Source organism: Rana temporaria, chromosome 10 (genome assembly GCF_905171775.1).
Source record: "Rana temporaria chromosome 10, aRanTem1.1, whole genome shotgun sequence".
NCBI classification, from domain to species: domain Eukaryota; kingdom Metazoa; phylum Chordata; class Amphibia; order Anura; family Ranidae; genus Rana; species Rana temporaria.
In genome coordinates, this window is record NC_053498.1 from 122,629,676 (window position 1) to 122,654,829 (window position 25,154).

At 42.8% G+C, this 25,154-nt stretch overlaps 1 protein-coding gene and 1 long non-coding RNA gene across 3 annotated transcripts; both read left to right on the top strand.

Annotated features, from left to right (window-relative positions):
• Positions 1 to 623: 623 nt before the first annotated feature.
• LOC120915570 (pulmonary surfactant-associated protein C-like) lies at positions 624 to 20,915 on the top strand. 2 transcript variants are annotated; one of them, XM_040326172.1, is made up of 6 exons: positions 624 to 760; positions 14,241 to 14,378; positions 15,896 to 16,033; positions 18,151 to 18,267; positions 20,102 to 20,224; positions 20,665 to 20,915. In XM_040326172.1, the coding sequence occupies exons 2-6, from the start codon at positions 14,262 to 14,264 to the stop codon at positions 20,746 to 20,748; spliced, it is 579 nt and encodes a 192-aa protein (XP_040182106.1). In that variant the 5' UTR covers positions 624 to 760; positions 14,241 to 14,261; the 3' UTR covers positions 20,749 to 20,915. The 2 variants fall into 2 exon arrangements, with proteins under 2 accessions (XP_040182106.1, XP_040182105.1); XM_040326171.1 differs by having other exon boundaries at positions 624 to 745.
• Positions 774 to 2,512, top strand: LOC120915571. Its single transcript, XR_005743893.1, has 2 exons — positions 774 to 1,633; positions 1,707 to 2,512. It is a non-coding gene; the product is annotated as an uncharacterized LOC120915571 (long non-coding RNA).
• Positions 20,916 to 25,154: the final 4,239 nt, after the last annotated feature.

The following is a 25,154-nucleotide window of genomic DNA, read 5'->3' on the forward strand; positions in this document are numbered from 1 at the left end:
GATGTATAGATGGACGTAAGGATGGATGTATAGATAGATGTATAGATGGACGTAAGGATGGATGTATAGATGGATGTATAGATGGACGTAGGGATGGATGTATAGATGGACGTATAGATGGACGTAGGGATGGATGTATAGATGGATGTATAGATGGACGTAGGGATGGATGTATAGATGGACGTAAGGATGGATGTATAGATGGACGTAAGGATGGATGTATAGATGGACGTATAGGTGGACGTGAGGATGGATGTATAGATGGACGTAAGGATGGATGTATAGATAGATGTATAGATGGACGTATAGGTGGATGGATTTACATGAGAATTTCTAAGCAAGCAAAAAAAAGCAATTCAAGAAACACTGATTGGCTTGCTTTATGAATTGTGCGGTTCTCGGCAGATCTGACAGATCTACATGCAAGAGAATCATAAATGATCAGACTTTAAATTCTCCTGACTGGGTCTTCACTGATGGACAGATATGAGACACACGTGGCAATCCTGCTTGCAATGATGTGATGAAAGTTTGTCATTACAGCCCTAATAACATCCATAATTATCTTTGGCAGGCTTGGACCTGTTCAGGTGGGCGATGTCACCTGGCATAATATTTAAAGGCTTCCATCACTTAGGTGTAGCACTTCTCCACCCAGAGTGTGTTAGGAGCACACCAACCCGTAAAACCATACAGAGAGACAGAGCCACACAGACCTACAACAGAACGACACATGGAGATCAAGGTAGGACTATGCTAGGTACTTATTGCAGGACTGAGAGTTTTTATATGCTGCCCATAGAAACTGTTCAATGTTATCCTATGTGTACATGCACATTTGGGCATTTAGAGGTGTATTTCATGAGGAGAGAAGTTCTCAAGCTGGAAATCTTATGGAAAAAAATGCTTATAAAGCAAATGCCTATATATTCTCCTAAACTCTTGTGCAATACAAACCACTATGAGCATTTTTTTTGCCGCTTTTACTGCCAGAGGTTTGAGCATTTTTTTCTGCTCCTAAAGTGCATGGCCTCCAAAGGTTGGACTATAATCAGGATCTTTTTCTATACAAATTCAGATGTGGTTATAACAAGGACTGTTCTGTTCATATACAGGCAGGACTATACCTGTAACTGTCTATACATATTTAGGCAGAACTATACCAGGGACTGTTGCATATATGTATACCAACAGGACTTTGCCCTCTACTATTATGTGTAGATGTAAATTGAAATATACCAGAAACTGCAATATATAGTTACACGCAGGACTATGCCAGGGATGGTGGAATATTGGTACAGTTAGGACTATGCCAGCGATGGTGGAATATTGATACAGGTAGGACTATGTCGGGGATAGTGGAATATTGATACAGGTAGGACTATGTCAGGAGTGTTGTAATATTGAAACAGGTAGGACTATGTCAGGGATGGTGGAATATTGATACAGGTAGGACTATGCCAGGGATGGTGGAATATTGATACAGGTAGGACTATGTCAGGATAGTGGAATATTGATACAGGTAGGACTATGTCAGGAGTGTTGTAATATTGAAACAGGTAGGACTATGTCAGGGATGGTGGAATATTGATACAGGTAGGACTATGCCAGGGATGGTGGAATATTGATACAGGTAGGACTATGTCAGGAAAGTGGAATATTGATACAGGTAGGACTATGTCAGGAGTGGTGTAATATTGAAACAGGTAGGACTATGTCAGGGATGGTGGAATATTGATACAGGTAGGACTATGTCAGGGATGGTGGAATATTGATACAGGTAGGACTATGCCAGGGATGGTGGAATTATGATACAGGTAGGACTATGCCAGGGATGGTGGAATATTGATACAGGTAGGACTATGTCAGGGATGGTGGAATATTGATACAGGTAGGACTATGCCAGGGATGGTGGAATATTGATACAGGTAGGACTATGCCAGGGATGGTGGAATATTGATACAGGTAGGACTATGCCAGGGATGGTGGAATATTGATACAGGTAGGACTATGTCAGGGGTGGTGGAATATTGATACAGGTAGGACTATGTCAGGAGTTGTGGAATATTGATACAGGTAGGACTATGTCAGGAATGGTGGAATATTGATACAGGTAGGACTATGTCAGGAGTGGTGGAATATTGAAACAGGTAGGACTATGCCACGGATGGTGGAATTATGATACAGGTAGGACTATGCCAGGGATGGTGGAATATTGATACAGGTAGGACTATGTCAGGGATGGTGGAATATTGATACAGGTAGGACTATGCCAGGGATGGTGGAATATTGATACAGGTAGGACTATGCCAGGGATGGTGGAATATTGATACAGGTAGGACTATGCCAGGGATGGTGGAATATTGATACAGGTAGGACTATGTCAGGGGTGGTGGAATATTGATACAGGTAGGACTATGTCAGGAGTGGTGGAATATTGATACAGGTAGGACTATGTCAGGAATGGTGGAATATTGATACAGGTAGGACTATGTCAGGAGTGGTGGAATATTGAAACAGGTAGGACTATGCCACGGATGGTGGAATTATGATACAGGTAGGACTATGTCAGGGGTGGTGGAATATTGATACAGGTAGGACTATGTCAGGAGTGGTGGAATATTGATACAGGTAGGACTATGCCAGGGATGGTGGAATATTGATACAGGTAGGACTATGCCAGGGATGGTGGAATATTGATACAGGTAGGACTATGTCAGGAGTGGTGGAATATTGATACAGGTAGGACTATGCCAGGGATGGTGGAATATTGATACAGGTAGGACTATGTCAGGGATGGTGGAATATTGATACAGGTAGGACTATGCCAGGGATGGTGGAATATTGATACAGGTAGGACTATGTCAGGGTCCAGGGATGGTGGAATATTGATACAGGTAAGACTATGCCAGGGATGGTGGAATTATGATACAGGTAGGACTATGCCAGGGATGGTGGAATTATGATACAGGTAGGACTATGTCAGGGATGGTGGAATATTGATACAGGTAGGACTATGTCAGGGTCCAGGGATGGTGGAATATTGATACAGGTAGGACTATGTCAGGGGTGGTGGAATATTGATACAGGTAGGACTATGTCAGGGATTGTGATATATTGTTACAGATAGGCCTAAACCAGAAACCATCATACATAGATACAAATAGTAGAACAACCAAAAGCAATACATTGAAGGATGTTCTGGGTGAAAAATGTATCTGTAATTCAACTTGTTGTCTACCTGTAAGAAGTTTTTCCAGGCTGACCCTGAAAGCCTTTTGTGCTTCTAATCCCTTGCATATTTTATCTTTTATTGGCTCCACAGGCTGCACTATATACAGATCATAATAAACACATATTAAGCTGACAGGTGCTTTGCACACCTCACACACTTTCTGATGCCCGGAGAGACATCCCAGTATAAAGTGTGATGAGATAATCTATTCAGTGATTAGGACAACCCATGTGAACCAGTCAGAAAGAGAAACTTTCACAGGTCACAGTTGAGTCTCCTCTCCAGACCTGCGGGAGGCAGCACCACCTGACTCATGTGAGCAGTACTAGTCCCTGGAGTGCATGCTACCATGCAGAGGATTCTGGATGCCAGGTGTCTGTTGTACTTACCGGTTCTCTTTAGGTCCTCATGCATGGTGTGTTCACAACCTTATTTTACGCTGGCCGCTAGGGGCGTGTACGCTGATTTACGAGTCAAAATATGTAAATCAGCTAGATACGCGAATTCACGAACGTACGCCCAGCCGACGCAGTACAGATACGCCGTTTACGTTAGGCCTTTCCCGGCGTAAAGTTACCCCTGCTATATGGTGGCGTAAGTGCGGCGTACCAATGTTAAGTATGGCGTACCAATGTTAAGTATGGCTGTCGTTCCCGCGTTGAAATTTAAAATTTTTACGTTGTTTGCATAACTCGTCCGTGAATGGTGTGTTCACAACCTTATTTTTAGTCAAAGGAAATTTAGGCCCAGATTCTCAAAAGAGATACGACGGCGTATCTCCAGATACGCCGTCGTATCTCTGAGTCTGGCCGGTCGTATCTATACGCCTGATTCTTAGAATAAGATACGCATAGATTTCCCTTAGATCCGACTGGCGTAAGTCTCTTACACCGTCGGATCGTAACTGCATATTTACGCTGGCCGCTAGGGGCGTGTACGCTGATTTACGAGTCAAAATATGTAAATCAGCTAGATACGCGAATTCACGAACGTACGCCTAGCCGACGCAGTACAGATACGCCGTTTACGTTAGGCCTTTCCCGGCGTAAAGTTACCCCTGCTAAATGGTGGCGTAAGTGCGGCGTACCAATGTTAAGTATGGCGTACCAATGTTAAGTATGGCTGTCGTTCCCGCGTTGAAATTTAAAATTCTTACGTTGTTTGCATAACTCGTCCGTGAATGGTGTGTTCACAACCTTATTTTTAGTCAAAGGAAATTTAGGCCCAGATTCTCAAAAGAGATACGACGGCGTATCTCCAGATACGCCGTCGTATCTCTGAGTCTGGCCGGTCGTATCTATACGCCTGATTCTTAGAATCAGATACGCATAGATTTCCCTTAGATCCGAGTGGCGTAAGTCTCTTACACCGTCGGATCGTAACTGCATATTTACGCTGGCCGCTAGGGGCGTGTACGCTGATTTACGAGTCAAAATATATAAATCAGCTAGATACGCGAATTCACGAACGTACGCCCAGCCGACGCAGTACAGATACGCCGTTTACGTTAGGCTTTTCCCGGCGTAAAGTTACCCCTGCTATATGGTGGCGTAAGTGCGGCGTACCAATGTTAAGTATGGCGTACCAATGTTAAGTATGGCCGTCGTTCCCGCGTTGAAATTTAAAAATTTTACGTCGTTTGCATAACTCGTCCGTGAATGGGGCTGGACGTAATTTACGTTCACGTCAAAACCAATACGTCCTTGTGGCGTATTAGGAGCAATGCACACTGGGAGATTTCCACGGACGGCGCATGCGCCGTTCGTGAAAAAACGTCAATCACGTCGGGTCACAGAATATTTACATAAAACACGCCCCCCTGTTCCAAATTTGAATTAGGCGGGCTTACGCCAGCCTATTTAAGCTACGCCACCGCAACTTGCGGAGCAAGTGCTTTGAGAATGCAGCACTTGCCCATCTAAGTCGCGGAGGCGTAACGTAAATAGGTTACGTTACGCCCGCACAAAGTTACGCCAAACTACGAGAATCTGGCCCTTAGTTACTAGGCAAACAAATGTGCAAAAAATTCATGATGTGCTAGTTTTTAAGCATTTTTTTAGGTGCCCCCATTAAAGTCTACTGGGGCCAAAACACACAACTCTGCCCTAAGGCTTGGCTCACACCTATGCATTTTTTTTTTGCGCGTTTTCAGTTCTGCAGAAACAGACTACAGTTAATTTATCATGGTTTCCTATGGATGTAGTTCACATCTGGGCTTTTTATGGAAAGGGCCAGGGACTTTTTTCTGGTTTTTGGTTCCATAGACTTCAATGGATGAAAAGCATGCATTGAAAAAACGTAAAATGCACCTGAAATATGCAAACTGCAACCTGCATAGGTGGGAATCAGGACTATTAGTCATGTCTTTTTATGAGCAATAAGCTTCAAGCAACCCTCCACTCAGTTATGAATAGGCACCATTGAACAGAATGGAAATTCTAGTGTTGAATGTTGAAGCACTTCTAGTGATGATTCGATTTGCACTTAAAATCACTTAAAACAGGAAACAGAACAAATCCAAATAGCACATGATAAAGAATAAGCATTAATAAACGTAGAAAAAAAACATAGTAAAGAATAGTGGCAGATCAGATGGGATCATTCACTTTTGCATACCTAAATCCCCCTAGAAATATTGAGAATCCGGGTGAAAAGGAAAAGAAGAGAGGAGATATGTTCTGTATGCATGTATTCAGTACTAAAGAAAACTGCGCCTATTCCTACTCAAACAAGCGATTCTGGGTAAGGTGAAAATAATAAATTCCTCAATTGGAATAACTTGTGGCCAATTGAGGCTAAAGCTGCTACCATAAAACTCAATCCAATAAACAAATATATACACAAACACAGGCAGCGCTATAAACTGAAATAATATAGTACAGATATAAAAAAAAAGTACAAATATTAAAAGTATTAAAAAGTGATATCATGCAGTGCAATTATATATATTTAGATATATATGTATATATATATATATATATATATATATATATATATATATATATATAGATAGATAGATATATCTATATATATATATCTACAGTATATATCTATATATATAACGTCCATAATATATTGCAGCTAGATTCTGTATTAATTCCGTGAGACTGTCCAATATAAACGTCATATAATTTATCTTTGCAAAACCGTTTTATGCAATTTATCTTTAGCTATTCATTTGCAACATCTACCCTAATGGTGAACACTTAAATGGCTAAAGATACATCTTAAAACATCAATTTCTGAGGCTTGTATTGGGTATTTTGCAATGTACTTGTAAAATGATAATGTATGTAAGGCACCTTTCACACTAGCAACAGTGTTTACTGCCCCACATCCTGGAAAGCAATCTGTGGTGGATCACTTTTCAGAGTGTTCATCATAGATCATTAGAATTATACATTGCACATGAATAGCTAAAGATACATCTCATAAACTCGGTTTGCTATGATCCACTATATTATTATTATTATTTAGGTACTTTTATAGCGCTATCAATTTATGCAGCGCTTTACATATACAATGTACATTCACATTAATCCCTACCCTCAAGGAACTTACAATCTAAGGTCCCTAAGTCACATTCATATACTAGGGCCAATTTAGGCAGAAGCCAATTTTAACGGGAGTGCCCGTGGGACCCAGAGGCTCTTGCAGGGTGTGGGGTACTCCTGTTTCAGCTTCACCGATGACTCTTGTGTCTAGGGTCATCCTATGTCTACTAGGGGCATAGGATGACTGAGAAATTATATCTTAGATTACATGAGATGGGACAGTAATGATAATTCACAATGTATTCCAGGATATCTTGAAATATTACAGGTTGTTGATTCTAAACCCAACCGGTCAATAGAGTGACTCCTTCAATGTGGGAACACAGACTGTTAAGGTGTTTAATGTCGTCTGCTTCTGTCATGTAAATTAACCTTTGTCTGGCTTCCAAAGACCTTTCATTGTGTGATGCTAATTAACACCGTATTGTGTGAATTTCTATTGATGATAAATGTGTATTGTATAGCAGGTGAGAAGAGCCGGAGTCATGATGTCTGACTTGTCAGCTGTAGCTAATTAGCTCCTGTGGATTGTGTCAGACCTGGTGCCAGAAAGTCTACCCAAGATGTGTATTGGAGGCTCGTTAGGAAGCATTGTATAATATTGTGGGTGGAGTTGAGTCATTGTTCATATTGGGTTGCTGACTGTATATAAGGAGCCTGAGTTTACCATTAAAGGATATGTCAGTTTTGAACCTCAAACAGAGCGGTGTCTCGTTATTGGGGTTCGTCTGCTGGATTGTGGAGTATCGATAAGCTGTCGTTGGTTGGTGGAATGGAATATCATAAATGGCGTTAACCCCTGACCGTTACACCAATTAACCTACCAGCATGTCTTTGGAGTGTGGGAGGAAGCGAGTACCCGGAGGAAACCCACGCTGGCACAGGGAGAACATGCAAACTCCAGGCAGATAGTGGTGGTTGGGATTCGAGCCATCAACCCTTTTCCTGCTAGGCGTGAGTGCTAGTCACTACACCACTGTGCTGCCCACTATATTAATGCATTCAGTAGACAGAGCTGATTCCTCCTAATGCTTGTGTTTTTTATTTTTTATTACCAACTAACAATTTTGTGTGACTGTATCAAAACTGTGAGCCAAGTGTGTGGCTCGTGGTTGTGGCGCAGTCCTATTTACTTTCGTAGGAGAGTTTGACAGAGAATCCTTTCACACTAGCAGCATTGTTTACCACATGCCTGAAAAGCAATCTGCGGCGGACTGCTTTTCAGAGGCATCCTTTAGGTGATACCGCCACCTCCATATGCCTGTGTTTTTTTGGGGGCTTTTTTGTTTTACTACCAAATGTAAATTTTGCAATGCAGTGCTTCGTTGCAACTGCTGTTCCCATTTACCTACATAAGTGAGTTTCATAGGAATTGCCACCTGTCAAACTCCATATGTCATATCAAAATTGCTGTGGCAATGTATACTCACCTGTGTGGTGTCATGTCTGCTTGTCTCATCCCCATCCCTAACATCATGTTTACAGCTAATTAGAGGACCTTAGGCTGGGTTCACACTGGTGTGACAAACGCTCCGACATTGGGAGCTCATCTCGCATGACGTGTGAAAATCAATGTTTCCCTATGAGAGCCGTCTTAACTGGTCCGACACAAGTCGGTCCGACTTTGAAAATGCTCCCTGTACTACTTTGTCTGACTTTGGTCCTACTTCAGCTCGACTTTGGTCCTACTTCAGCACATTAAATATCATTAAAGATGGATCAAAGTAGGATGTTTGTCCTAACCATCCGACTTGTGACATCCGACATGGTGATTGCAGCAGCAATAAAAGAAATTGATGTCACACTGGGATTGTTTTGATTGGTCAAAGGACAAGTCATATTATCACAAAGTTGGATCAAAGTAGTATGTAGGACTGATGTCGCAGAGCAAAGTATAAAGACAGTCGTATGACTGTTGTGTAGTATCAGTGTGAACCCAGCCTTAGACAAAAGAAAAGGTCCAGGATAGTTGAGAAGGGGGGACGGGATGCACCAGACCTTTATTTTCTTTTTCTGATTGAACCCAGGCAGAAGACACCCACTTAGCCCACAAACTGGTCTGTTGTTACCATTAGCCATTGTACATGATTACATCTAGTGCTCAGAGGGGTCACACCAGACCTTTATTTTCTTTTTCAGGATAGTTGAGAAAAGCTTCTGTAAGGCTGCCTATAAATTATACAATTTCCATATTCAATTTCTTTGGACTTACCTTCAACTATGTAGTACAAGGGCCTGCCTGATTGCAAACAAATTGAAAGTGTTTAGGTTTGACCTCATATTATGTGTGGTAAATCTAAAGGAAAATTGTATAATGTATGACCAGCCTAACCCTCAGAAGATATGAAAAGACTGCAAAAACGTAATCTGAAAAATCACCAGGACCAGATGGCTTACATCTGAGAGTGCTCAAAAAATGTAGCCAGGTTATTTCTAGACCATTATTCCTAATCTTTAAAGGGGTTGTAAAGGTAAATGTTTTTTCACCTTAATGCATCTTATGCATTAAGGTGAAAAAACATCAGACGGTACCGGCCCACGTGATCCTCTTCGGTTCCCAGCCTGGCTGTTGATTGGCTAGGCTGGATAGATTGATAGCAGCGCAGCCATTGGCTGGCGCTGCTGTCAATCACAGCGGATGACGCGGCGCGATGGGGGGCGAGGCCGAGTGATACAGTCGGCGGCTATGCCCGCTGCTGTATCACGGGAGCGGCGCTCGCAAAAGCTTTCCACCATGCCAGCTCGCTCGCATGAAGGTGGAAAGCTTTTGCGAGGAGGAGCCGAGACAGCCGCCGAGGGACCCCAGAAGACAGGGTTAGGGGACACTCTGTGCAAAACGAGCTGCACAGTGGAGGTAAGTATAACATGTTTGTTATTTAAAAAAGAAAAAAAATGTGCCTTTAGTGACCCTTTAAGGACAGCTTACTGACCAAATGGTACTAGCGGACAGGCGAAAAGCTAATGTGGTACCAATATTAAATGAAAGGTCCACAGAGATACATCTGGAAACTACAGACCTGTCGGTCTAACACAAATAGTATGTAAACTATTGGAGGGGATGATAAGGGACTATATCCAATAACTGTCTGATGAAAATAGTATCATTAGTAGTAACCAGTATGGATTTATGAAGGATCGCTCTTGCCAGACCAACCTTTTAACATTCTATGAGGAGGTAAGCTGTAATCTGGATAGAGGAATGCCAGTGGACATGCTGTATCTGGACTCTGCCAAAGCATTTGATACAGTACCCCATAAATGCTAGATTTACAAATTGAGGTCTGTTGGCATTAACGATAGTGTATGTACCTGTACATACATGATATAGAGTTTGGAATAAATAGTTTAATGTCAGTATTTTCTGATGATACAAAGCCAAGCAGGGAAATAACCTTGCAGGAAAACCTTTATAAATTAGAGGGGTGGGCAACTGCATGGCAAATAAGTTTTAATATCGATAAATGAAAAGTAATGCACTTAGGGACTAAAAATATCAATGCAAGTTACACCCTGGGGAAGAACCCCTGGGGGAATCCAGGATGGAAAAGGATCTAGTGAAGCACAGGCTCAGCAATATCACACAATGCCAAGCTGCAGCAAACAAAGCTAGTAGACTATTAGCATGCATCAAAAGGGGATCTACCCAAGAGATAAATTATGAGGAATGACTACATACATTAAACGTATTCTCCCTGGAGAAGAGATGTTTAAGAGGAGATACGATTGCAATATATATAAATCTAAATGGTGATCCTAGCATAGGGGAAAAAAACTATATCAGGTCAGGTTAATAAAGAAGACACATTGCTGTTCAATTAAGTTGGATGAGAAGAGGTTTAATTGCAAACTGCATAGGAAGTGCTTTACTATTGAACAGTAAGGATGTCCACAATTGATGGTGTCAGCGGAAAGTGTTGACAATTAAAAAAAAACTGTCAGATGGGCATCTTAGTAATAGCAGTATACAGAGATATGGGAAATGGTAGAGATAAATACGGTATATACACACTCAACTGGATGGACTGATGTCTTTATTCAACTTTATCAACTATGTAAGTAATAATTTGCAGTTTCCTTTTGAGAGATATATATATTTTTAAAGTCTATTTGATTGAAGGAGCTGTTAAGCTTTTTTGGCTGTACTTCTCTTATGGATCACAAGAGTGCAGTTTATTTTGCACTCCTGTGAACCATTTTCAGCTGACAGTAAGCTAAAGCCTGCTGTCGGCTGACGTCACGTGGCCATATGGCCTGGCAGCTGGGGCAGCCTTTCAGTGATCTGCCAAGAGCCTGAGCCAGCCGCTCTCCCGCCCCTCCACAGCCCAGCACACCAGTGAGCACTGGAGGGGCAGAGCAGACAGTTGGTGATTGACATTCAGTCACCAGTTCTCTGCATTCTAAAGACTGAGAGTTGAGAGATCAGCAGTGTTTGATTGCTTAGTTCTTGGTCTGGAGCTGGCGGTATGCTGCATCCACCTAGGTGAGTATAATTTTTTTTTTTTTCACAAATCCCCATGCTTCTCTTATCAGTATGTTGCCTGGCATTTTCTGGGTTCAAACCTTCCTGAATCACTTTACGAGAACAAAGAGATTACAAAGTCATAGCAAAGTCAGATCTACTAATCTGCATGCCTGTTTTGGGTCAGTAACTTCTAAAGTACTTAAGTCCTTAGATCAGCATGACCGGCAGGCGCCTAGTTTAGTCAGAAGAAGAGATCATCAAAGGCAGCCTACATCCATTAGTTCTGGTTTCCTTTAATCTTTTTCTAAATCTCTGAAAATCAAGTGATGCAAAATGCAACTTTTCATGCTATCAATCACTGTAAGTAATCATTCTGGAAAATCCAGTGGGGGGGTTTTAATAATAGGCAAGGACATCACACAATTTACCAATGACCACTCATAACTGAAATCAATGCTTCTAGTGGAGTTTGCTTTCAAGTAAATCTAAGAAGCAAATGAGAACGGGGCAGCAGAGGACAACGAGGGTGAGATAATTGGATTGGCAGCTTTACAAAGTTTATTCTCATTTACATAATCTGTGTTATTATCATAATCTGTACAGCACCTCGCCCCAACATCCCACGTGAAATGAACTGGATTTGTTTCATAGAAAAGTCCCTGTACACAACATTAGAAAATAATAAAGGTCCTAAAAGATTTCCCGTATGACACAAACTGTATCATTACAACACATGATTTGCAACAGTTTATTAGGCAACAAAAATTGCAAAAACGATATTGATGGAAAAAGGGTGTTAGGCGGACGCACCCAGAAACAAATGCGGGTGGCTGACACCTCCAATAATAAGTCACATGGGATCATTAAATTAAATTGGCATGTGATATAAAAGAAAATCACACAGATCACAAAAAACACTGATCCTCACTTACTATATTCAGAACTAAGAAATATATACTGTATAGAGAGATATACTTTGGAGTTGATTTACTAAAACTGGAGAGTGCAAAATCTGGTGCACTCTGCATAGAAAGTTATTAGCCTCCAGTTTTTTATTTTGTTTTGTTTTTTTTGGTCAAAGTTTAATCGAAGAAGCTGAATTTGGAAGCTGCCAGAGACATCTGCACCAGATTTTGTACTCTCCAGTTTTAGTAAAACAACCCCTTCCAGTACTTTATATTTTAAATGTAATTGAGCCTAGGTTCACATCAATGGGATTTGGCATGCGATTTGACATGTCAAATCGCATGCCAAATCAGCGGCTATTGGTGGCAATAGCACCGTCTGAATCAGTGCGATGCCGACTTTGCGGATCCACACCGATTCCCAAAAGTAGTTCCTGTATTAGTTTTGGTGACTTCGGGTGCGATTTCAATAGACATCTGTGCAGGAACCCGCATAGATGTCTGTCAAATCACCCCCAAAGTCGGACTGCATTGCCGGGTTGAAATCTTGTGAGTTAAACCTAGGCTAAATGTAAAAGGTTCCCTGGGTTGTTTATGGTTACTGTTAGCAGTAGGGATAAAGTTAGGGCTGGTATTAGCATTAGAGGTAGAGTAAGACTCCATACACACTATACAACTTTTGTGGTCTGATTTCCTTTAGATTTACCAAAACCATGTAGTGCAAGAGACTGCCTGATTGCATACAAATTAAAACTCTTAGGCCCGGATTCAGAAAGGACTTACGACGGCGTATCTCCAGATCTCCGGATTTAGCTACGCCGTTTATGTAAGGCTTACGTCCGGCGTAAGTTTACCCCTCATAAAGCAGGGGTAAGTCATGTTAAGGTATGGACGTCGGAAACGCCGGAACAGCGTCGTATTTTACGTTGTTTGCGTAAGTCGTACGTGAATGGGGCTGGGCGTAGGTTACGTTCACGTCGAAAGCATTGAGCCGATGTATTTTAGGGAGTATTTGCGACGTGATTCTGAGCATGCACGCGCATGCGCCGTTCGATCGGCCATGCATTTACATAGGGTCACACTTCGTTATAATACAACACGCCCACTGCCTTGCTACTTTGAATTACGCGGGCTTACGCCGGCCCATTTATGTTACGCCGGCGTACATATGGGAGCAAGTGCTTTGTGAATACAGTACTTGCCTCTCTACGTTACGTCGGCGTAGCGCATATGAGATGCGCTACGCCCGCTCAAAGATACGACAATGTATCGCGCCCTTAATGTTTGACCTTATATTTTATGGTTTTGATAAATCTAAATGAAAAAATCTACAGAAGATTGTATAGTGTACAGTATATCCAGCTTTAGAGTTAAAGTGTGAGGCCGCGTTTGGAACACGATCGTTCCAAACCGATGAGAATGGTCCGACGGACCGTTTTCATCGGTTCACCGCTAAAGTGGCCTGATGGTCTGATGTGCGTACACACCATTGTTCCAAAAACCGATCGGGTCAGAACGCGGTAACGTCAAACACACAACGTGCTGAATAAAACGAAGTTCAATGCTTCCAAGCATGCGTCGACTTGATTCTGAGCATGCGCGGGTTTTGAACCGATTCTTTCTGTACTAACCATCGGTTTGGACCGATCGGGCAGCGGGCCATCGGTTCGATTTTAAAGCATGTTTTAAAATTTTGGACCGAAGGACAACAGACCGATGGGCTATACACATGGTCGGTTTGGACCGATGAAACTGAACCTCGGTCCATTCTCATCGGTTTTGTCCGACCGTGTGTACGCGGCCTTAGGGTTCATTAATCCTAACATCAAGTTCCCTGCTCATAATTGGGAACTTTTTCAAATAAAAAAAAACTGTTTCTTATGAGTTTCTTATGAGTGTACAAATGAATTTTATGATTTAAACACAAATGCCATTCTGAATATTTATCTGCAGTGTCTAAATGCGTGATGTGACGATTGTTAAAGGTGTAACGGAGTAAAATACATGATGATTAAAATGTTATGGGAATTAAATGAAGTGCCTTTGGCCCACACTGATATTCATTTTTATCCTTCTTTTTCCAGTCGCCCACCATTTCCACCACCATGAATGAGAAGCGGAAGACCTGGGTGTGGGGAATCCTTGTGCTTTTCCTCCTGGCCATTATCGTAGTAGGAGCCACATTAGTCGGGGTGTACATGACGCAGAAGCACACAGAGGCGGTAAGTTGATCCAATGACTTTCCTGGAAGTGAACAGAAGAATTCAAATGACTGACAAACTTCTCTTCAGTCTCACTGGGGGAGATTCAGATAGAGATACGACGGCGTATCTCCTGATACGCCGTCGTATCTCTGAGATCCGACGGTCGAATCAATGCGCCTGATTCATAGAATCAGGTTCCGCATAGATCTCCCTAAGATCCGACAGGTGTAAGTGACTTACACCGTCGGATCTTAGGCTGCATTCTCCCGCTGGCCGCTAGGTGGCGCTTCTGTTTGTATACGCGACAAATATGCAAATGAGGAGATCCGCCGATTCAGAAACAAACGCCTGCCCGTCGCTTTTTTTTTTAGTGTTAGTGTTGGAATTAGAGTTAGTGTTAGTGTTAGAATTAGAGTTAGGGTTAAGCACTGTACACACTATCGGTTTGTCTTATGAAAACGAACCGATGGACCGTTTTCATCGGACAAACCGGTCGTGTGTGGGCCCCATCAGTTTGTTTTCCATTGGTGAAGAAAAATAGAACATGTTTTAAAATTTTCCTATGGATAAAAAACCGATAGAAAAAAACAATCGTCTGTGTGGAACTGCATCGGAGAAAAATCCAGGCATGCTCAGAATCAAGTCGACGCATGCTCGGAAGCATTGAACTTCATTTTTCTCAGCATGTCGTAGTGTTTTACGTCACCACGTTGGACACGGTAGGATTTTTGACCGATGATGTGTAGGCAAGACTGATGAAAATCAGCTTCATCGGATATCCGACGAAAAAATCCATCGGATTAGATTCCATCAGATATCCGATCGTGTGTACAGGGCATAATCCCAACGTGTTAGTGTTGGGATTATAGTTATAGTTAGTGCTAGTGTTGAGATTAGAGTTATGGTTAGTGTTAACATTAGGGATAGTTAGGGTTAGTGTTGGGATTAGAATCAGGGTTAGTGTTAGTTATAGAGTTAGGGTTACCAACAGTATTGGGGATAAAGTTTAGTGTTAGGGAGTTAGAGGGAGTAGAGTAAAGGTTAGTGTTAGCATTCAAGTTAGAGTTAGTGTTGGAATTAGAGTTAGGGTTAATGTTAGTGTTGGAATTAGATTTAGGGTTAGTGTTGGAATTAGAGTTAGGGTTAGTGTTGGGATTAGAGTTTGGGTTAGCGTAAGCATTAGGAATAGTGTTAGGATTAGTGTTAGCATTAGGGTTATGGTTAGTACTAGGGAGTAAGTTAGGATTAGTGATAACATTAGAGAAAGAGGTTGGGTTTCTCAATATATAACAACATGTTCTTAGGTCTTAAGGCGCCTTTCGACACAAACCCTTTAGGAGCCATTTAAAGTTCACTGTACCATTAAAAACCACCAAATACTATTTCAAATTCACTTTCCCTATTAACTCCAATGCATTTCACTTAATGGCAACTCCGTTCTTTGATTCATTTGTCACTAAGAAGTACAATGTAAGTAAATGAAGCAGACTGACCAAATCATGGAAGCACTCAGAATGTTGGTGGTGGTTTTGCAGGTGGTAGAGATGGCCTTCAAGGACAAGACCGGTGAGAAAGTCAAGCAGACGGTCATGTTGAATAATAAAGAGAAGGTGGCAGCGTTTTATGTGAGCTCCAACAATGTGTCATCCACCGTCCTGTATGACTACGATCATGTGAGTAATACATGTCCATGACTGCATGGCACTCTCTCAATTCTACACTTAGATAGTGGCTTAATGTCCATCTGTAGCCAACATTTTGTTTTCGTTTTGGGGATTTTTAGAGTGGGGATGAGTTAGATTTACTGCCATGTTTTTATTTCTGTCTTTGATCCCCATTAGGGAGATTTTCACTTACTTTATTTCCAGGTGGAAGGGTGTACTTCTGACAATGATTACATTTTTCTCTGTGCCTTCTGTTGCTGACTACTGCATGCTATTTCTTGTATAGGTGTTGAAAGGACAGGAAAATTACTAATTTCAAAATTATTTTTAAAATATTTGTTTCTCACTGAGCTACCTATGAGTAATTAAAGAAAATAATATGATCTTTTTTTATTTACAATTTTTTTTTGGGGGGGGGGGGGTTTGGGGATCTTTTATTTATTTTATTAATGTATATTTGTGGGTTTTATTCCCTTTCTTGTGTATTTGATCTTTATTAATGTAGTTTTAATTTTATTTTACCTTTTTTTGCTGCCTTTTTTTTAAGAATTGTATTAAATGTTATTTTAAAACAATTTCATTTAGAATTTATACTTTATGTTGAAGATACAATATGACTAATATGTTTATTAGTACAATCCCACTCTACGATTGGTTATTCGATTTGACATCAACAATTTGTCCCAGCAAATCGGAACCGATGAAAGAAAATTCTTACGAAAATTCTCGTACATCAAAGGCTTCTTTTGTGTATTGTTTCTGATCATGTGCAGACTTTCTTTTATGAAATTTTGGAGTTTGTCCCGGATTTGGCTGTTGAAAGTTGTCAAAAAATTCTTTGGACGAAAATGTTCGCCCGATTTTCTTATTGTGTGTACGAGTCTTTTGCCCCGTATACATGATCCAAAAATCTGACGACAGATCGTCCGTTTTTTTTTTTTGCATGCTAGTCGTATATATCGAACTTGAAGAGTTTTCTAAAGTTACAAAAATTCTCGTACGATAGAATAAAAATTCTGAAGTGATATAATGTGTTGTAGTGTATTTGTATTGTATTTTCGCATGACAATTGTACTGATTAAACAAAAATCGTACGATCTGGTATCATACGAGAACATTTTTAATATCGGATGGACTGTCATGATTGGCTCTCAAAAGCTTTGTACTAACAATCCGATTATCATACATTAGCATTGAAAGTGGTATTTCTTATCCGATTTTCGGGTTTCGTGTGTAAGGGCCATTAGGGGGTACACAGGAACAGGTAGGATCCACTGCACTGGGTATTTTACAGCATAGAGAGGGACAAATTACACTGCAACAGCACTATGCTGTTATTCATTCTTTAAAGCGGATGTGCCATGAAAAATTTTTTTTTAAAAGCAAGCAGCTACAAATACTGCAGCTGCTGACTTTTAATATTAGGACACTTACCTGTCCTGGAGTCCAGCGCCGTCCGCAGCAGAGGACGAGCGATCGCTCGTCTCTCTGCTGCTCCCCCCGCCATCTTCAGTGAGGGAACCAGGAACTGAAGCGCTCTGGCTTTACTACCCAGTTCCCTACGGCGCATGCGCGAGTTGCGCTGCGCCGCTGATTGGCTCCCGCTGTGCTCTGGGAGCCGAGTGTTCCCAGAGCACAACGGGGGGAAGGACGGGAGGTGACGTTCTGCCCGCAGTCTGCCCGAGACTGTGTGGCCGGAAGTGGGTGCAAATACCTGTCTTTAGATAGGTATCTTCACCCCCCTCCCCCCTGAAAGGTGTCAAATGTGACACCGGAGGGGGGGAGGGTTCCGATCAGTGTGAGTTCCACTTTAGGGTGGAGCTCCTCTTTAAGAGGAGCTTTTTTTTAGGTTACAGCCGCTTTAAATTTGGCGAACTCCTCCAATCACCCCCAACCATACTTTGTTAACAGATCAGGTAGGGAATCACCCCTTTATGTCCAGCCTTGGTCCTGCTTGTGCCCGTCCCTAAAAGCACCCTAATAATACTAACTGAGATCAGGGCAATGCAAGGGGCAATGCAAGATGCAACAATAACAAAAACTGTACTAGATTATAGAAGAAATGGAAGCACTTTTTTCTAACTTATCTGCAACATTTTCTAATAAGATCCTCTGTCTCATCCCAGGGTTTCATCGGCTTCAAGCGCAGCAATGGAAAGAGCTGTTACATCGTAAAGATGGAAAACCTCGATGTGCCAACAATGTCAGATATTCTGAAGAGCATCAGACAATTCCAGAATGTGGTAGGGACCATTATCTATGCAAGTACACATAGGCTAAGCCGATATGACCATAGGCATGTGCACAGGGTGTGCCGGATGTGCCTGGGCACACCCTAATCACCTGATGTACATTAGCATTATCGTTTTGTGTGCCAGCAGGAAGATGGGAAAGATCTCCCTCTTACCAGCTCTGCTATGAGAGAAGTGTTTACGCAATTCTCTTGCACTGTATCGGCAGGGAGATCAATGTGCCAGGGTCATATATATGTAGACACACACACACACACACATACATGTTGGAGCTTTAGGGTGCACATTCTAATGCAAAAGGCTGCGCACACCTATGGATCTGACACAATTATAACTCTGCATTTTACCAGAATGTTTCATGTGCAGCAGCTGTGAGAGTCCCATGCTTTGACTATTGTCAATGTAAAAAAACACTTTTAGATGCAAGCGCGGCTAAATGCGTCATGTAAACACGGTTACTTGATAATAGAGGTTACACTAAAAATATCGCCTGCAAACCGACCTGAAACAGCGGCTGCCGCCCGAGGGCTTTCACTCTGGAGCAGTGCGCTAGCAGGACCGCTCCAAAAGTCCTGCCAGCTGCATCTTTGGAGTGGTGAAGGAGCAGTGTGTTTACCGCTCCTCCATCGCTCCTTCCCATTGAAAGCAATGGGAAACCGTGGCTATATCGCCGGCAATGCGCCTCTGCAGAGGCGCATTGCCGGCGGTATTAACCCTTTTTCGCCTGCTAGCAGGGGGTAAAATCGCAGCCCGCTAGCGGCCGAATACCGGCGCAATTCCAACGGTAAAGTGCCGCTAAAAATAGCGGCACTTTACTGCCACCCAGTGTGAAAGGGGCCTTAGAGCAAACTTCTGTGTGTAAATGCAGGAAGTTTAACCACTTAAAGTCCAAATCTTTTTCTGACACTTGTTTCTTAAGTTAAAGTAAATTTGTTTGCTAGAAAATTACTTGGAACTCCCAAACATTATATATATTTTAGCAGAGACCCTAGGGAATAAAATGGCAATTGCTGCAATATTTTATGTCACACGGTATTTGCCCAGTGGCCTTTCAAATGCAATTTTTTGGGGAAAAAAAACATAATAATAAAAAAAAAAAAACGAAACAGTAAAGTTAGCCCAATTTTTTTTGTTTTAATGTGAAAGATGATGTTATGCCGTGAGAATCGTGATCTATCCTTTAAAGCGGATGTTCGCTCAAAAAAAAATATTAAAAGCCAGCAGCTACAAATACTGCAGCTGCTGACTTTTAATATAAGGACACTTACCTGTCCTGAAGTCCAGCGGCATCCGCAGCAGAGGACGAGCGATCGCTCGTCACCCTGCTGCTCCCCCCTCCATCCACGCTGAGGGAACCAGGAAGTGAAGCGCTCCGGCTTCACTGCCCGGTTCCCTACGGCGCATGCGCGAGTCGCGCTGCGCCCGCCGATTGTTCCCAGCACACAACGGGGGGGGGGGGGTGATGGGATGTGACGAAATGCCCGTCTTTTGCCAGGCCGGAAGTGGGTGCAAATACCTGTCTTTAGACAGGTATCTGCACCCCCCTCCCCCCTGAAAGGTGTCAAATGTGACACCAGAGGGGGGCAGGGTTCCGATCAGCGGGACTTCACTTTAGGGTGGAGAACCGCTTTAAGCAAAGAAATTGAGATTCTCATTTTAGTCAAAATCGTGCAGCTCTAGTAGCCAGCAGTTCCTGTTAAAAAATTGAAAAAGGTAGCCAGCAGGTGGCACCTGTATAAAATGTGACCCTTTAATCTGCTAAGCAATCATTTCCAGAACATAGTTTTATAAAACGAGCCTTCTTTGGTCTTATTTCCTCAAACAGAACACAACAGGCAGCGGTGATTTATCATACGACCTCGTGCCAGGTGAGGAGGCCGATAGGACAAAGCTGGGTGTCCCCATCAACATTCTGTGTAGTGATGTCCCCATCTCCTGGGCCACACTGGTGAGTTATTCTGCAGATCAATAATAGGTCAGCTCCAGGTAGTCTGGACGGGAAGCTTCAGGATACAAATTGCTATCTGGGTAATGGTGTGCTGCAGACTTCGGGGCCCTTTAAGTGCTATGCAAGCTGAGTACACGTGCTCAACCCCTAGGTTTTCAATAGCCACGCAGAGGTGTTTTTTTTAGTTATAAATTATTATTATTATAGTAGTTTGTTGTTGCTTTCCCTTGCAGTGCGTTTCCTGAAATGTATTCCTCACACCTGAAGCCATGTGAGGTTGATAAATCATCAAACATGACCAGACGCGTAGTTTCCCAGAAGTCGCAGTGTCTACTGTTGTGTCAACATGACTGTCCTTGTGGGTGGGATGTTTTTTTTGGGTGTGTTGTTTTCTGCCCGTGAGGTGTTGAATAATTGTATTTGTATATTTTTATCTCTAGAATGACAACCCACAGCTACGCTGGAAGTTCTCACTCAAGTTCAGCATCTTTGGCGTTGATGTGACCTTTAAGTTTGAGTCTTGATCATTCCGCTCATTTCCGGATCATGGACGTTCGCTGTATTTCCAGAGCCTGAGCTCAAGAGCTGGTCTCCTGGGTTTACCAAGCCCTTCCAAACATTCCCCTCGTCATCTTTAGGGCCCACTGGAATTGAACTGAAGGACTGAATGACAAAATTGTAAATAATCAGGCAAGACAGACAAGAGTGATGGCACCACTATGACAGATCTCCAGTATGCAACAAGCAACCTGTGTCAGAACAAAAATAAATAAAAAGTATTGTTGTATGATTTAGATTAGCCTTTCTCAACTTTTTTATACCCTCAAACTCTTTAAATGATTTTCAGGTCTAGAGGAACCTCTGCTTAAAAACTACCTAGGGGGCAACAGGAAAAATACACCTTATATTAGTGGTTACAGAGAAAAATACCCCCTCACAATGGTGGTCAGAATGGCACTTATACATACAGCTTAAATTGGCTGTATTTCCAGAGCCTGAGCTCAGGAGCTGGTCTCCTGGACATTTTAAGTCCACGCAAATATCCTCTTTTTGCCACATCTCTAGTAGACAAGAGAACCCCTGTTAAAAAAATGCATTAGGAGGAAATGAGCCTTACATTGGTGGCCAATCAATGAGAAGAATGCCGCTGTTACAATGGTGGTCAGATTGGCACCCCTGCCTACAGACAACTAAAAAGATTATTGGAGTCATGGTGTTGGCTCACCCAAGGGGCACTGGGCCCATGACTATGCAGGCACCATCAAATGGGAGATCAAAAAGTCACAATTCTAGGAACTCCTAGGAAGAACACTAGGGGCCAGATTCACGTAGATCAGCGGATCTATAGAACCGCTCGATCTACGTGATTTAAGATCCGCTCCCGCAAGTTTGGGAGGCAAGTGGGTAATTCACAAACCACTTACCTCCAAACTTGCGGCGGCGGATCGTAAAACCCCGGCGGAATTCAAATTCCGTGGCTAGGGGGAGTGTACTATTTAAATCAGGCGCGTTCCCGCGCCGATTTAAATGCGCATGCGCCGTCCGGGGAATTTCCCAGCGTGCATTGCTCCCACTGACGTCGCTAGGACGTCAGTGGTTTCGACGTGAGCGTGACTTGCGACGCCCGTGTTTGTGAATCGGCGTACACAAACGACGTAAGAAAATTCAAACTCGACGCGGGAACGACGGCTATACTTACCATTGGCTGCGCCTCATAGAAGCAGGGGTAAGTATACGCCGGGAAAGCCGCTACGGAAACGTTGTAAGAAGACTGCGTTGGGTCCGCGTACGTTCGTGAATTTGCGTATCTCGCTGATTTACATATTATTCAACGTAAATCAGCGGGAACGCCCCCGGCGCCATTTTTAAATTGAAAATAAGATCCGACAGTGTAACACAGTGTAACACTGTCGGATTTTAGCCATATCTATGCGTACCTGATTCTATGAATCAGACGCATAGATAGGACCAATTTCAGGCAGTGTAAGTCAGAGATACGACGGTGTATCCACAGCCCTAGGGATCCACAGAACTCTAGGTAAGAATGGCTGATTTGGAAGGGTAATTTCAGAAGGCAGTAGATGCTGCTTCTGGCACAGCTTGGGTGACGCTTTTATAACAAAAAAAAAAAGGTGGCTACTAGCCCAATAGCATATGTAAGAAAAGTAAATTTACTCCTAAGGGCTTATGTGCAGAAAAAACAATTATAAATATTTACACATGGATAAAAGGTATAATTAATTTTATTCAAAAAGTATCAAAATTTTACATAATAAAATGTAGGATATAACAGAAATTGATACATTTACATTGAAACGACAATGAGAGCTCTGGTATACAATAAAAATGGTATTCACATAACACAATGTCACAATATCCATATATAGTTCACCAAAAGGGGTGCCATATAGGGTATCGCCGATGCGTTTCAATCTCTATAACTGTAAAAGATCTTCTTCAGGGGGTATTAAGTGAACATCTATGATACATTAAAGATATCATTAGCATCAAATTTTTATTAATTTTTCATTTAAAAAAGAAAAACAAAGGGAGAAATCCTGTCTATGCAGAGATCCACATAAAAACATCATTGCTGGATTCTCTCTGGGGTTCCCCAAGCGTGAAGGGGCGAGCGGGGAGGTCGAATCTGTCTACAAAAGGTCACATGTTAATAACAGGCGGCATAGGTGCGAGGGGCTGAGGGGGTTATTGGGGTGAGGGAGCACAGGAGAGGACCACATTTTACTATCATTAATCTATATATAATGACGCTATTAAACCTCAGTTCATGTAGTTTAGGGATGTAAAACTGCAATTCCATCCATTTAAGAACTACAAGTCCCAGGAAAGATTCCTGTGTTGATGTGTTGACAAGTCTCACTAAACTCAGGCAAATGTTGGTTCACCATCTTTGGTGGAACTACTGGCCCTAAGGCCCCTTTCACACCGGGCCGGGAGGTGCGGTGGCGGCATAGCGCCACTATTTTTAGCGGCGCTATACCGTCAGAATTGCGTCGGTTTTTCGGCCGCGAGTGGTGCGGTTTTAACCCCCGCTAGCGTCCGAAAAAGGGTTAATACCGCCCGCAATGCGCCTCTGTAGAGATGCTGCTGGCAGGACTTTTGGAGAGGTCCCGCCAGTGCATCGCCTCAGTGTGAAAGCACTCGGGCTTTCACACTAAGACTGCAGGGCAGGAGTGTTTCAGGCGGTATTTAGGCGCTATTTTTAGCGCTAAACAGCATGAAAAACTCCTCAGTGTGAAAGGGGTCTAACACATCTTAGCTGGAATTAGATAAGTAGTTCCTTAAACAGGACGCCTTGCCAATGTGTCATAGCTTGAGTGTTGTGTCATCTCCTACAATGCCATGTCAGAGGACAATTCTTTAAAAATGAAAAATTAAATGTCTTTCAGAATCCTTAATAATTTTTACAGTGTTGCCTTTGAGCAGCTCATAAAATATAGAAATTCACGCAGAAATTTGTTTATTACAGTAAAAGAGAAGTATAGGGGATAGGGGATAGGCTGCCATCAATCAGGGCAGCTGCCGGATCACAACTTGGAAGTCGTGATGACGCGCTGCCCCGACTGATGGCAGTGATGTCAGCGGAGAGTGGACTTCAGACGACTCTCAGCTGAAAACAGGTCACAGGAGTGCAAAACGAATTGCACTCCTGTGACCCAGAGGAGAAGCCCAGCCTAAAAAGCTGAGTCTGGACTTCTCCTTTAAAAAGGCATTCTGTCTCAATGACAAAGGAGCCTTGTGTTTTTTTACTTTTATGATCATTTGGTCAGTAGGACAGAACTACATTCACTTGTCAACTAGCAGAAGACACTTTACAAAGAAGTGGTGTATTTACATTAAATATATGAAAAATAAACCCTTAAATCTGGAGTTTACTCTACCTAAATTCTGCCTTTCTAGATTCCACCGTTCCCCCTGTAGCGCTCATTTCCACAGGAGCCCGCAGTTTAAGGTCCCTAGGGCAGTGGTTCTCAAATCCTGTCCTCGGGACTCACTAACAGGCCAGATTTTAAGTATCACCTTGGGGAGATGCAAACCAGAATACTGCAATCACTAAGGGTATGATTTTCTGAGGCTTGAACTTGGATAGGAGTGGGGTAACTGTAGGGAACTCCAGTAACTCTAGTAGCAAATTGAGGACACAAATTTTTCTCCTATTTTTGTTTTGAGCAGAGTCCTTGCACCAGGGTTGGACTGGGACAAAAATTTGGCCCTGGACTTCATCCAGACTGGCCCACTTTGACATGTCTCTCCCATGGCGGCCGGACAACTCCCGCAAACCCCCACCCCCGGCCACCCAAACCCCCTCTCCCCCTTCACTAGCCACTAGCCGTTCTACTTTATTAGACACTGGTACTCTTATAGGCAGTACCAGTGGGGAAGCTAGACATTATTTCACCCGGGGCAAAGAATCCGTTTAGTGCTCCCCCTTATGGGACAAGATTAGGCAGAAGTGAGAAACTCCCAGGCCATAGCTGTTGAGTCAGCCATCTGTCCCCTCCCCCCATGCTTCTCTGTCCCCCCTAGGTTAGCGCTGCGGGAAGGGAGAGACAGAGGAGCGGAGGGGGGCGGCGGTCCGCTGTCACTGAAGCCGGCCCACTGAGCCATCGGCCCACCTAGAAACTCCCTGTAGTCCCAATGGCCAGTCCATCCCTGCCTTGCACAATGAGTTAGCAGACTGAGCTATACCAGGACACCAGGACACCATGTCCCCTTTTGACCAATGCTGACACTACAAGGGATAGCAGCAGCACACAGTCTCAGGCATCTCTCTCTCCAGTCTGTACGCATCGATTTCCTTGGATAGATACCTCCTTCCAATATCTTCCAGACACCTTTTCCAGTGATACCAGACCAGATCCCCAGATGGAAGTCCCTCAGTCAATCCCGGCAACTTTCAGCAGCGTAG